General features: G+C 38.3%; 1 protein-coding gene across 1 annotated transcript; it reads right to left on the reverse strand.

The window, feature by feature from the left end:
• Positions 1 to 1,399: 1,399 nt before the first annotated feature.
• On the reverse strand, positions 1,400 to 8,297 carry il22 (interleukin 22). The gene is made up of 5 exons (XM_039770202.1): positions 8,127 to 8,297; positions 5,648 to 5,716; positions 5,337 to 5,486; positions 3,764 to 3,823; positions 1,400 to 1,643 (listed from the first exon to the last, which is right to left on the reverse strand). Exons 1-5 carry the CDS (start codon positions 8,271 to 8,273, stop codon positions 1,551 to 1,553), a joined length of 519 nt encoding a protein of 172 aa, XP_039626136.1. The 5' UTR covers positions 8,274 to 8,297; the 3' UTR covers positions 1,400 to 1,550.
• Between the last annotated feature and the right edge of the window lie 5,842 nt (positions 8,298 to 14,139).

A 14,139-nucleotide genomic window follows, 5' to 3' on the forward strand; every position in this document is an offset into this window, starting at 1 on the left:
TAATATCATCAATAATACATTATTTAAAGTGTAGCTTAACTCCTGCTTGTCTTTTAAATCACCTAATTGCCTGAGGATATAAATGTAGAAGGGAAGGTGGGGAGAAGTTAAAAAGTACAATACCTTATTAACAGTGGTAAATCTGGGAGATTTGAGGCATTCTGACAAAGGCTACACATTAATAATACAAAAGAAGAAAGCAGACTAATATAGAAGTCTACAAAGACAAAACACCTCTACCCTGACAAGCCTTCCAGGTTGTGGCATGAAGAAGAATCCCCACAGCATGTTGCCGCCACCACAGTGTTCCATGTTCTGCGTTGGGGATGGTGTGCTTTTCATAATTTGTGTTGTGTGGCTTAAGCTAAACATGGCAAATCATGTAATGGACAAAAAGTTCAACTTTGGTGTCATCAGACCATAGAAACTTTTTCCATCTGATTACAAAATTTCCCTTGTGCCTTCTGGCAAACTATAGCTGATATGTCATGTGTGTTTTCTTTTACATCCTTTTTCTCTTTGCCTCTCTACCATAAAGTTGCAACAGGTGAAGTACAGTTGTTGTCTGCACAGTCTCTCCAATCTGTGCTTGTGACTCTTGGTGGTGTTTCTCATCATGTCTTCTTCTTCTTCCATGATCACTCAGTTTTTGTGGATGGCCTGCTCAAGGTAGATTTGCAGCTGTCCCCATACTCTCTGATTTAACTGGACTCCAAGGGATATTCAGTGACTTGGGTATTTTCTTGTACCCATTCCCTGGCTTGTGCTTTTCATGGAGTTACTTGGAGTGTTCCTTTGCCTTCATTGTGTAGGTATGGCGACCATACTGACTCTCCACAAGCTGGATTTTCCAGAAAAGGGGCCTTTATAATATAATCAACTGAAACCCCAGACTGGTGATCTCCATTGAACTAATGATGTGACTTTTAAAGCCAACTGGCCACCCCAATGATGATCAGGCATGTTGTATTAAAGGGGGTGAATACTTATGTGGTCAATAATACTGTGATGTACATTTGAAATTAGATTGGACCATTGGGAAGAGATTTGTTTTCACTTTGACATTAAAGATTGATCAGTGTCAAAAAAGGATAATTAATTCCATTGCATTGTATAAGAATAAAATGTGAAAATGCTACTATTTACAGGTGCTGTATATTAGTGCAATGAGGATGTAAAGGTTTAATACTCATAACATTTAACTGGCATTAAAACAAACTAACAGAAGATAACAGCAACATGTTTAATTCGTCAATTGAATAAATACATTTCGTACATAGGAATACAGTTTAGAAATTATATTCTATACTTAGTATATGCTTAAATATTTTTAAATAAATACTTAAAAGAATGTAAACAGATATTTAGATTTACACAATGTTCAGAAGTAAGACAAACCATTTCATAACTGTAATGATTGAAATCAAAGTAGTTAATTAAGCAACAGGTTTTAAAATGCTAATGTAGGAATATTCGAGAAATTGCACAATACTCTAGGTCCTTATAAATTTCGGTTGAGAGTTTCACTGCGGCTCCTGCACTCAACTTCTTCATTGACTTCTCTTCTCACGGCAGAACCGAGTCAGATACTCAAACAGAATGTCCAGCTCCCCAAGAGCTTTGGTCTGTCCTTGTCTCCCCAGCTACAAAATATTAAGAGAAAAAAAACACATACATTACATTTACAATAATTTACTTATACAATGATAATTGCTGATAGGAGTCGAAAGCTTACAAATAAGGACGCTTTTAGAAGATTTAAGATGCATGATTCATTTTCTCCCTTTGTGGATTTCCAGCTACAAGTATACAAACTGTATCATAGGCCTTCGCTTCCATTCGTACATTCATTTATATACATCTGTTCAGACTTTCCTACACACCATATTTCACTTTAATTAATAATGCTTCTCTCCATTATAAAAGTTCATCCATTACATCACAGAAGCACCAGATGTAAAATGGGCACCAACCCCAGACGGGATGCCAATTCATCACAGGTCCACACGTGCACACACACACACACACATACACTGCACCAGTTTAGCTCCCCACATAACTTAACATCAGTGTCTTTGGAACATGAGTGTGCAGCAGAACTACCTGAGAGGGACTACAATTCCCAGCATGCCACAAGATTGCCTGAGAGGCTACTGAGGGGACACACAATTTTGAAAGCCGTCGGTTAGAACTGAAAGGGCTTTTTATTGTAGCCATCTTCCATTCTCCTTATTTGTGTTATAAACTCTTCATTACCCACAAGGATTGCAGACTTCTCCTAGATGTATAGTGTTTGTTCATCATCTAATGTGTTCATGGGATTTGTGTGTTTGGAGTCATTGCCACACAGAATGTGCTCCTTCCATTACTGGTCATCATTGGACATTCAAGATATGGCAAGACAAAGTTAATATTTTTTTCCAAAGGGCTGTTTATTTGGATGTATTTCTGTATCTCATCTTCTTCTTCATCGGATAGCTGGAGTGTCTTTTGAACCGTGCCTATGGTTTTGTTAGTTGTTTGTCGTGTGTTGTTGCTGTGGGTTATCGTTATCAGATTGTTAGGTATTTACTTGTGTTTGTAAATAGTTTTCTGAATACACCTTTTTGAATTTTACTTCAATGTGGTGTACCTCTGTGGAAAGGGAGTGTGTGTTGGACCACAGAGGATGGTGTCCTATTACAAATAAGCAAATCACTGCTTAGAAAAGTGTGAATCATAGCACCTCAAGACCACCAGAGGTGTAAAAATTGAATCCCAAACAAAATCCCATACAGACAAACACCACACAGTCTACTAGGTGGAGAAAATAAAAATAAATAAATTGTTAATTCAATACCAGGCATGAATGAGGCTGACTGAGTACTTGTCTGAATTAAAATCATGCAGTTTACCTGACTTGATATGAAACTAAAATACATTATAGGTTATCAGCAAATAAGATTGCCTAATGGTTTGGTGTGTATGCTGTCCACCCATTGAACAGTAGATGTGTTTAATTCAAATTAGTGTGGTAAAAGCTTCAGAAATGTCCTTCAGTCACAGGCTTTATTTCTACACACACTCTCACTCTCACACTTGGCCACTAGGCCAATCTAGAATCCATTATTAATCTACATGCATGGCTTATGGATGTGGCAGGAAAGACTCCACATGGTGCCACTGAAGTGTTCATGCTTCTATTTAATTAAGCTTCTAATTCCAATGCAGAGTTATCAGAAGCTACAGCCATTTCCGGCAGCTTTGAGCATTAGGTAAAGAAACAGAACCCTCAACTGTGCCATCTAAATAGCAAATGTAATCATGTGGAATTTGTCTAGAGCTGAAGAATCTCTTAGGACATCTCCTTGTGTGTTCTGGGGTGGATGGGTTTTGCTAAAACTGGCTCTTGTGCGGTTGAATCCCTGAAAGGGACAAAGCACATCTGAAAATATAACAGTTAAACAAAGCAACCCATTCAAAGAGCAGTCCTGCTGCTACTTGGGATGAAGGAGAAGATTAATCAATATATTCTTTCACTTATTTCCCAGACTTATTCATTTCAATTTAGAGTCGCAGCTGTCTTGTACATACATATTGAAAATGTTTTAATTGCTCATTGTGTGCATCTTCCTGCTGTTTAGGACATTTTTACAGTTATAAACCATGCTTAGTGTGGACTCGTGAATTGGGCTTAATAATGTGACTTCAGGCTGTAGTTTAGAGAGTATTCCTTTGCAACCCGGTGGTGCTGGGTGAAAATCCAAAGAGCAGGACTGCTTACCTTTTTGTATTCTTCTTTAAAGGTATGCAAGTGCCGGTCATACTTCCCATTTTTGGTCATCTGAAACAAAAATATGAACACAATGACCATTTTATCTCATCATCTCTGCCCTGCCCAAGTGTTCCCGTATATAAAAATTCTCCAAAAAATAATTTAGCCGCTTCTTCTAAAATAAAATGAGTAACCAATTCCCAAATTAAAATCTACTGCAACAGACTACAAAATTTACATTTACAACCAGGAATTTGTGATTTTCTTGTTTTTATGCAGTTTCAAATTTATCCTGGGAGTATGTGGCACAATGTTGGAATGAACGCTGTCCAAAGTACTAAAATGTAGATTCTCATTTTCATTCATTTTCCACCATTTATCTGAGAGCAGGTCGCGGGGCCAACAGTCTTAATTATGAAGCCCACTTATCCTTTTCTCTGGTTACACTTGCCAGCTCATACTGTGGAACCCCAAGGTGTTCCCAGGGCATCTGGGAGAGATTATCCTCCCAGCAACCCCTGGGTCTTTCCTAGGGTCTCCTCCTAGGTGTTTGTATAAAACCTCCACAGGAAGGTGCCTAGGAGGCATCCGTATCAGATGCATGAACTACCTCAATTGACTCCACTCGACGCGGAGGATCAGTGGCTCTACTCTGAGACGTCTGCGCTTCTCACCTTTCCTATAAGGGAGAACCCAGCCACCCTGCAGAGAAAGCTCTTTTTCTCAGATTCTCATTTTCTATGCACAATTAAGACCTTATGCAAAGCTAATGGATCTGAACAACTACAAATGACTATTTCTCAGACAGCATAGTTGTAATCAGCAAGAATCTTGCAAGAATGAAAGAACAGATGTGACTTTGCAGCACTGAAAGAGTCACCTTGCAATTGACAAGAACAAGACCCTCTAGAAGTGGACACAGTCCACCATAGTCACTTCATCATATCTTCTCATTTGCTTACAATTTCATTTGTGACAATATATGAATTGAAGATCACGTTATGGCATGTCCAATTAAAATTAATTAATTTAAAACTGCATCAAAGTGGTAACTAGGAACTAAGAATTGTTACATTACAGAAAGGCAGCTAATGAAGCTATGACCCTGCTAAACAGGAATGAATTATGCTACTGTAATTCGTTTAATTTATAAAACAATTCTAATAATAATAAAATAATTATTTTGATTTTAAGGTACTGTACACACTAATTAAATTAGTAATATAAAATAATAAACAATGCATAATTGAAAAATTATATCAACAGCTTGCTTTTATAATTAATTAGTCAATCCCATTGATACACAAGTTCGTCTAGCCATACTTGCCCTGGTATGAGTGTGTCATCTTGCTCTTGGAGGTCCTGCCATCCCTTACCAGGTAGACTCTTGCATTACAGCTGGTATAGCAGGTTCATGAAATTAGTGAGTTGAAACTGAGATCAGTTTATTTTTGTTTGTCATTTTTTGTTATTACTTGGAATACACATTTTGCCTTTGCATTGAATGTTAACCTCCCTGTCCCTTCAGTTAAACTTTGCAAAATGAACCTCTGCATAAGATGTGAATACTTAAGACACTTACGCAGATTTTCAGGTCTTTAGCAATCCTGTGGAGATCTTCGGTCACAGTCCTTGAAATCGGATACTTAATCTCTAATGGCTCTGAAGGAAGCATGACTTGGTGGAGGTAGAAATCGAGAATATTAACATGAAGGCAGCAGAGGTAATGATCCTGCAAGTGAAGAGAAGATAGCAAGATTTAGAATCCTGTCCCATAGAGCTAAATGTGAAGCTCAGACATTTTGTTTCTTGGTTTTACAGTACACTATACATTGCCAAATGTAGGATAGAACAATTTATTAGCATTAACTCTTTTTACAAATGTTTACTGACCGTCATGTTGTTGTGTTTTTCTGTGAGTCGCAGCAATCTAGTATCCGTGTCATTGTCATTACGTTGTGCCTGTTAATGAAAGAGTGGGTCAGAAAAGAATGCCATACATCTACTTGTTAATGAATTCATGTCTGCTTTTAAATACCCATCTCCCAGGCCAGGAAGTCAGAGTACAAGCCTGACTGATTATTTTGCATTATTTCCCATTTAGCTCATGGATCAGGATTGACTAGTTATTATCCAAATAATAAATGCCCTGCATGCTTCATTCTATTTGCTGAGGGCTGTCCTATTAATCACCTCAAAACACAGGATAACATAGCTTTGGTGTAAGTTATTCTGCCGTTCATTTTTGAACCCTCTTTTTCCCACTAAAAGTTTAATGTTATCCCAGGCTACGTTGGGAGCATGAGTCTTGAAAGGGGCAGATTAGCAAGCACACCCTCACAGAAACTAGTAGCAAATTACCTTAGACATCATAAGAGTATAAGACATCTGACAAATAAGAGGACTCCATTAAGTCCCTCAAATTCGATTTGTTTAGCTTATAGTTACGCTGTCCCTATATCACATCCAGATTCTTCATAAAGGTTGTGTTTTCTGCTTCAGCTACATGGCTCAGTAGTTTGTTCTGGAGTCCCACAACTCTTGCTTCCTTGCTTTGATCTTAATTGCATTTCCCTTTAATGTCCACTGCTGTTTTCACATACATAATTCAACTGGATCTAATTTATGGATGCCTTTGAGACAATGTGTGGGATATGTTTGGAAAACTGGGCTTTCATTGGTTTATCCTTGAAATCTATAAATTAGTTAATCTGTGACATTCTTGTTCCTTTACAGTGTCACTGTTAGCTGGAGCATATCAGGCAACACCTGAGTAAAGAACAAGGAACCACCTCTGGATATGAAGTAACCCCATTGCAGGGTATGCCTCAGAGTGACCCTTCAGTGCAAAATCTAAAATTTTGGGATGTGGAAGGAAATGCAGGCAGATATGGAAAGTCCATGAAGACTTCACACAGACCACGTTGGAATTCAAATTCCAGATGCCTGAAGCTGTTAGATGGTAACCACTGTCTAATCACTGCTCCTGCTTAGCCATAATTTTGCTACCTAAGCAGATGATTCAGGGCTGAATATCAGCAAGAAATCTGTGACAGGGTATTAGTTAAACCCAGTTTGACTAAGCAGGTTCAGTTGTAGGCCCATTAAAAGAATGTATGTTCATTTAGGAACAATACTAAGTAAGTACAGGTTGACATACATTAGAACTTTCTTTTAATTTCATGACTTATCTTATCTAAAGATCTTGACCATACATTGTTCTTCTATCTCCTGTTAAATTAATCTTAGCCTGAATGAACCTATTAATTTTTTACATTTAAGAGTTTTCATTTAAAAATTTACCATTGTTGTTTCTTGTCCTAGTGTGTGGATATAAACACAGGAAACTTCAGTTTCTGTATTACATCTTGCCTGAAGAAGGGGCCTGAGTTGCCTCGAAAGCTTGCATATTGTAATCTTTGTAGTTAGCCAATAAAAGGTGTCATTTTGCTTGGCTTTTCTCTACATGACTTGTGATGTAATGGCTGAATCTGTCTGACATGACACAATATATTCTTAACATAATACAATAACAATTCATATATTTGAGCATTAATGCAAACCTTGAGGATGGACTACTTTAGTTTGAATTATTATGAGCATTAGTTCCCATCCACAGTTGTCACCACTGCTGCCTCATATACTGTATACTGCATCCTATAGGTTCACAAATCACATCTGCACATTATCTGTGTGGATTTTGCACCTTCTCCCTGTCTATCCATGGTTCTTCTCTACTAGTTTCATTAGTAATCCTAAATTCTCTCTGGTGCCTGTGTGGACATGTGCACAAGTGGACCTTGTAATGGACTGGCACCCTCTCCAGTCCTGTTTCCTGCCTTGTGCTGCCAGGATAGGTTTGGTTAGACTAAGCTAGCTTGAGAATGTGAGGGTATATTATAAGTGGCCATCTAGGAACTATAAGTGTAACTGGAGTAAGCCTAACTGTGTAAGAGCAAAGAAGTTACATTTTTAATTATTATGAATTTCTCAAGATAGTGGTCTACAGTTTTTAATGCAAATATAATGTTTTCACTAAATTAAAATCTATATAGACTCTGCAACCTCTAAGATCAGGACGATGAAGATTTAAGAATTTGTAACAGATTCATGCCAGTTCAATCAAGGTGGCACAGCCTCAGCTTCCTTATTAATTCGCATATATTTAATCAAAATAACTCCTGATCCAGGTTGACCACTGTATAATGGTCTGAACAACGTCCTTCCCGGAAAGCAGATTTATTCATTTAAACTTACAGGTCAGAAAGGAAGCTGCTTGGTTTGGATAGCCCAGGTCCCATACTGATGAGTTAATTTTGTTTAATTTCTAACCATTTAAAGACTGCACCCTCTTTTGCCCATAAATACTCACCGCTTTGGCAAACTGGTTGACACGTTGTCTTGGCAGGGGGCTATTTAATGGTGCACTCCTCAGATGCTTCAAAGTGTTTGTGCTGCTGGTCTGTGCAATCATTGTGCAGCTGAAGAGTAAAGCGATAACTGCCGTCTGCCACATCATTAGAAGCTGGGCTGTCCAAAGACCTAATCTGGAAATAAAGAAGGTGATAGAAGTGAATGCAGGAGTAAGACAAGCCCAACATTTAGAAGTTGTACTTGTTGTGTTGTTACTTACCTCTTGGGTTTCAGTCTGTTGTGGATGAACTCTATCCAGGCCTTCATTTTATAGCATCAATTGCATGCCCCAGATCTGCAGATAACATCATGACGTAGCATCTTGTGGGCTTTGCTTCTCTGAAATTACGTTGAAGGAGTGTGAGCTATTGAAACCCCCAATATTCATCTCTACATATTTTCAGGTCAGTAGAGCAGTGGTTTTAAAAGGAGGCATTAAAAAAAAAAAAAAAAAGGCAGCTTGAGTAGTGACTCGACATCTCTCCTGCTACTAAGTAGTCCTTCCTGCTTCCCTTCTCTGTCTTAGATGAGCCTGGTGTTTGCTGGGAACAGGGGGAGCCTGCCACACAGAAAAAGAAAAGTCATTACAGTTGTACACCTCGGCATGACCTTGTGGCCCAGGAGTTCCCCAGTAAACTTTAACCACCGTGGTTCACTCTTACCGAAAATGAAGGCCTTTGGTTCTTCTGATTGATGTGTATGAATTACCTTGGGACAAAAATTACATAACTTAAAGCCGTAAGATTAGTTTCGCACAGAAGCTGTGATCACCTTTGTATGGAACTTGCAATGGAGATATATTACAAATATATTACAGAATATTACAAAATACAAAATACAAGTATTCATCAAATAAAGGCTCTAATTATAAGGTGACCTTTGTATTGCAATGACTGTGAATGTCTCAGCAATGTATGGGTGAATAATGGACTAAGTGAGATAGCAGCAGGATTACTGGTGTTCAAGAGACCTGGTAGTCAGCATTTCTTGTAACGCAATATGCTGGCCATACATGCCGGACAGTGGGACTCCACTCATGTGGATTATTGCAGAAAGGCTGTCATTTCTATTAGCTAGAGTTTGGTAACCCTACACAAACAAGAGAGTGGGAAGACCACAGTCTGTTACGTTAGTCACTGCCGATTATGTCTGGACTGGTGTTGGACTTGAGTGACATCAGGAGATCATCATCAGCAAAGAGTCCCCCTTCTCCCTAGTCTATAACGATAGCTGAATTTGCACATGGAGGCCATGCAGATAATTAAGAAATTAGAACAACATTCTTAAAAAGCATGGAAGCATAGTAGACATTGGAGGCAAGCTCCAATCACCTGCAGTACAATACTGGTCATTTTCCTGCTTGCGGGAGGTAATTTTATTACACAATTTCAAGTTGAAAAGACCCTGAAGTTGAAGAGACCCCTTCTTATCGCCGACATGTCTAGAGACAATTTTCCAAAAGAACAATAACAAATTACACATGACTACATTCCATTAGGGTGTCTGCACTCTTCCATTGTAGTATTATTTTCCCCAGGCTGTTGTGATCAGGTGTGCTTGTCCTAAAGGGCACAGAATTTTATAGAGATGGACCTGAAAATGAAGCCAAAAAAACAAACAAAAAAACAAAATCAAGCCAAGTTCAAACACCAAAAAATACCAGTACAGTACAAGTAAAGGACGATACACAAAATGAAAATCAAAAGTCGGCAAAGCAAATCAAAAAAGTTATAACTGCCTGAAAAGCCTAAATGACTCTTGAGATAATCAAAGTCCTTTTATCCAGAGATTTGGATGCTCATATTGCTGCATCGCCATATTAAATTCATAGTTACAGTTCATAATTACAATGTCTGATATTGTGTCACCATCAATCACATGCCCGGCAGCTAACAAGACAGAAATCATGAATGAAACTAACAAAAATGCCTCTTTGGTGATTAATAACATAAATTATTTTTATAACCCAATTATCCAGAAGAAATCATGTTGGTAAAGTAACCTCAAATAACAAACATGGCATATGTGACCAATTGCTTACAGTGTTCTCCTGTGTAACCATATTCACAGTGACTATATTCATTCATTTACTTTTATTGTTTAATCATCAAATTTCCAAAAGCTAATCTTAGCTGGTTTGTATAAAAAAAGTCGATTTAAGAAATTAATAATCTCTATATATATAAAATCCAACATCTGTCTGTCTGTATGTATGTCTGTTTTTCATGACAGAACTACTTAACAGATTTACGTTGGGTTCTTTTCTATAATTTGCTTGAGCATTCCGGTTGATTTTGCAACCTCTCATATCGTGCTAAATATCATAGTTCAATTGCAGTACCAATTTATTTGCGCAAATCCGAGAGAGATGCAGCAGGCTGAGGTAAGAGGGGCAGGGCCCCCCTCACTCACTCATGCCCAGCCTCGGGGCATTCCTTACCTCCGCTTAGCTAGTGAACAAGAGAACTACTTAACGGATTTAGATCAGGCTTTTTTCTAGAATTTTCTTGAACATTCCAGTTGATATTGCGACTTCTCTCATCACGCTAAGAATCGTAGTTTGCTTGCAGGAGCAATATACATTCACGTTAATCCAAGACAGAAGCTGCGGGCCGAAGGGAGGGAGAACCATGACATCAGGAGTAGGGCTGTGGGGGGCAGCTAGTTAATTATAAAATCCAAATCCACATATATAAGGTTTACCTCTCTATAAATTCCTTGTTTTTATTGATGCCTTTGTACTACAATTCTAGAATCCTGAAGATCCCCTTTTGGTAGCACTCCATTCCAACCATGCATAAAGAGCAACACTCTGCTGCTGAAATAAACTAATTTCTGTGACTGTCACATATCAATTCTCTCTAATGAGTTCATTAATTTTTTTGCCTTGTCGCTCCTGGTAGTGGCAGTTTGTTGGGGTTTCTGCTCTGTGGCTACTCTGCGATGTCAGCATTCACCTGTATAAAATGCATTACCCAGTGTCTGACTACTAACACCTATGCAAGTGGCTCTATATACACGCTGAATTTATTTGGTTTGAAACTCCTAATGCCATTTAACCGATTGTTTCTACCTGTTATTCTATTGCTTATTTACTTACTTAACTAGTACAACTAATTTTAAAAGGAAATTGATGGAAATGGAAATAGCAGTACTATTGTGCATATGTAGGGTACACGCCAACAACTGCCTTTTTGTATATTATTTGCTCTACATATTTAGAACATGAAGTTTTTTCTGACACACCCAACCTCACCAGGAAGCATGGTCATTACAAAGCTCAGACATCAGTAAAGAATATATCATCTCAGACTGTAGTAATACCAGGAATTCACTTGAAGAACTTTGTCATTAATGAAACTTGGGCAGATTTTAGCTGAGTACCATCATACCTACCACTAACTAAAGAAAGAGAGATGTGAAAATTGGAGTTTCTAGTTTATCACTAAATGGATAATCCCTTTACCACCCAATGAGAATGCTCCACTACAGGCCGCACCAATCGAGCATGTAAGTCACACCAATATTCTCTGTATGGGTGCAGCTAATAAAATGAAGGATGTAAAGATCTCAATAAATTTTGGACATTTCTGATACCAGATGGATGAAATTTGCTTATTGGTTTATTTGTTTTTTTAAATGCTATGTGACATAGGAGGCTCCAACTAATAATGAAATAACATAATAATTGGTATCACGTCACTACACGCTCATCCCCACTCCACTCTTTAATCCACTCTGTTAGGTTCCTTTCCTTGGCATAAATTGAGCCAGGTGTTGGGGGATCAGTGATACTACAGACTTTACTAAAGAATGAATTTTGGATGTTTAAATCTGGCAGTCTTAAGATGCCAAGGTGAGATCAAGAACATTTTGTATAATGTTCAATCAGACAGGTAAACCAACCATGATAAAACATTGACAAAGAACCAATCAAGTACTCCATGAATATCAAGGCTAAAGTACTGCTGACATCACATTGTGTGCTAGTCAGAGGGTATGCCAGACATTTTAATTCACACAACTGAAAATCTCTGGGCACATAAGTGAAGACTTTCCAGTCATGCTTGCCCCTTTTAGTGACATTCAATAAAGTGCTCCCTGATGGAGCTGGTTCTGTACGAAGGGTTAAAAGGTACAGCGAATTCAGCCTCAACTTCCGCTTTTTTTATTATTCTGTTGTGGTACATAAAACATGAGACATTAGACAGATGAGGTTCTGTTCTGCTTATGAAGTTCCACTTTCTTTATTCCTTGTTGCCATATTAGATGTATTGTACTTTTAGATGAACATTCATTGGTTGCCTTCTCTCATGAACACAGAGCCCAATGATTAAAGTCAAAACCATCAAGTCAAAATCACAATGTTTGATTTTAACAGGGGGAAGGGGTAGACTAGTTGGAGTAAGTCATTGGGTATGTTACACTATGTAACTTGGTTTCATGGGAGCATGCTGCTGGGTGCCCCTGACTGGCCAAGATGATGAAAAGGAAGGCTACAACTGAAAATTGCTGGGAAAAGTCATCTAATGTGACATGGCCTTAACAAACAAACAGATGCACAAATTAAAAAAATAAAAACAAAAAAAAATCTGAATAATTACAGTTAGCTTTTTAAATAAAATAACTAATGAACAAAGCAAAAGGAAAACCAATCACTGAGAGCAGTCAGGTGCTGTTGGTTGCCATGTAATTGCAGTTGTCAAGCAACTATACCTTGCAAGCATAGTTAAAACCAGCTAGGACATAGAAAGCTTGTCATAGGTTTCATGAGTGTATCCAAATGAAATCCAGCCCACAATGACCATTGATCATCCTCCACTCTCAACAAGCAGACATCTCCACATCATAATACATGTTCTTCAGGATTTTATTGAGGGCAAGAACACAAAAAGCCTATAAAACATTCTTTATGTTTCCACATTAAGTTTGGTTTAAAAAATTCTAACTTTTGCAAATGTAATGGCTTACACATGTTTTCTGGTGTAAGCAAGTTTTATACATGAGGATCCAGTATGTTAAAGTTACTGTAGAATAAACTAGAACAGACTATGAAAAGTGAAACAATGTAAAATAAATGAGAATGTCAAGAAAAAATTCTAAAAACCAAAACATGTATGCTGTGACAGATAGGGGGCGCTGTTGTCCCCTTGAACCCTCAGACTATACGCCAGACACCAGATAAAAGTCCAAATATTATTTATTTTATAATAATACTGTGCGCAAAGAACCCTACACTACACAATACTCATACAAATAAACAATACTCCTACAATAATCAGTTCCTCAACCTCCCAGACGCGTTGCCACCCTGCCATCCAACTCAGCTCAACTCTGGGATCTCCCACAGTCCTTTAAATAGTCCTTGACCCGGAAGTGCTTCTGACCCCTCGGCCCATGTGACTATCCAGCACTTCCAGGTCAAGTGAAAACTCCTTTTCTTCGTCAGTCCGGAAGCACTTTATTTCTTCCAACCATGTGACTGGAATGTACTTCTGGGCTGTGTGGAAAATAAATGTCTCTGTGCCTCCCTACAGCGGCCCCTGGTGGCCCCGACGTTATCCAGCAGGGCTGTGTATTAAAACACCAAAGTCCATGATGCCATTGCAGGTAGGGCTCCATCTGGCGGCTTGGGGGTCTTGGCCAGGATAAACTGCCAGCCATAGTCCACAATGCCTAAGACCTAAAGACAAATCAGAGTCCATACTCTGAAGCAAATAAACAAAGAGCAGTGTTCTGTCATACAGCAGGTGGAATGATGTCAGAGAAGAGTTATTAAAAGGAGCAGAAGATGAATACTGAAAAATCAGTGGAAAGTATGAGTCGTTACCAAAGTCAAAAGTAGTCAGAAAAACCAAAACTGAATTTTCAAATGAAAATTTAAGTCAAGTAAACCTGGAAGAAAATGCTAAGCTTTTAAATATTTCTTCAACACTAAATAATCACCACAAAAATGTTTGGTGAAAATTCAG

This window comes from Polypterus senegalus, chromosome 11 (assembly GCF_016835505.1).
Source record: "Polypterus senegalus isolate Bchr_013 chromosome 11, ASM1683550v1, whole genome shotgun sequence".
In the NCBI taxonomy this organism is placed as follows: Eukaryota; Metazoa; Chordata; class Cladistia; order Polypteriformes; family Polypteridae; genus Polypterus; species Polypterus senegalus.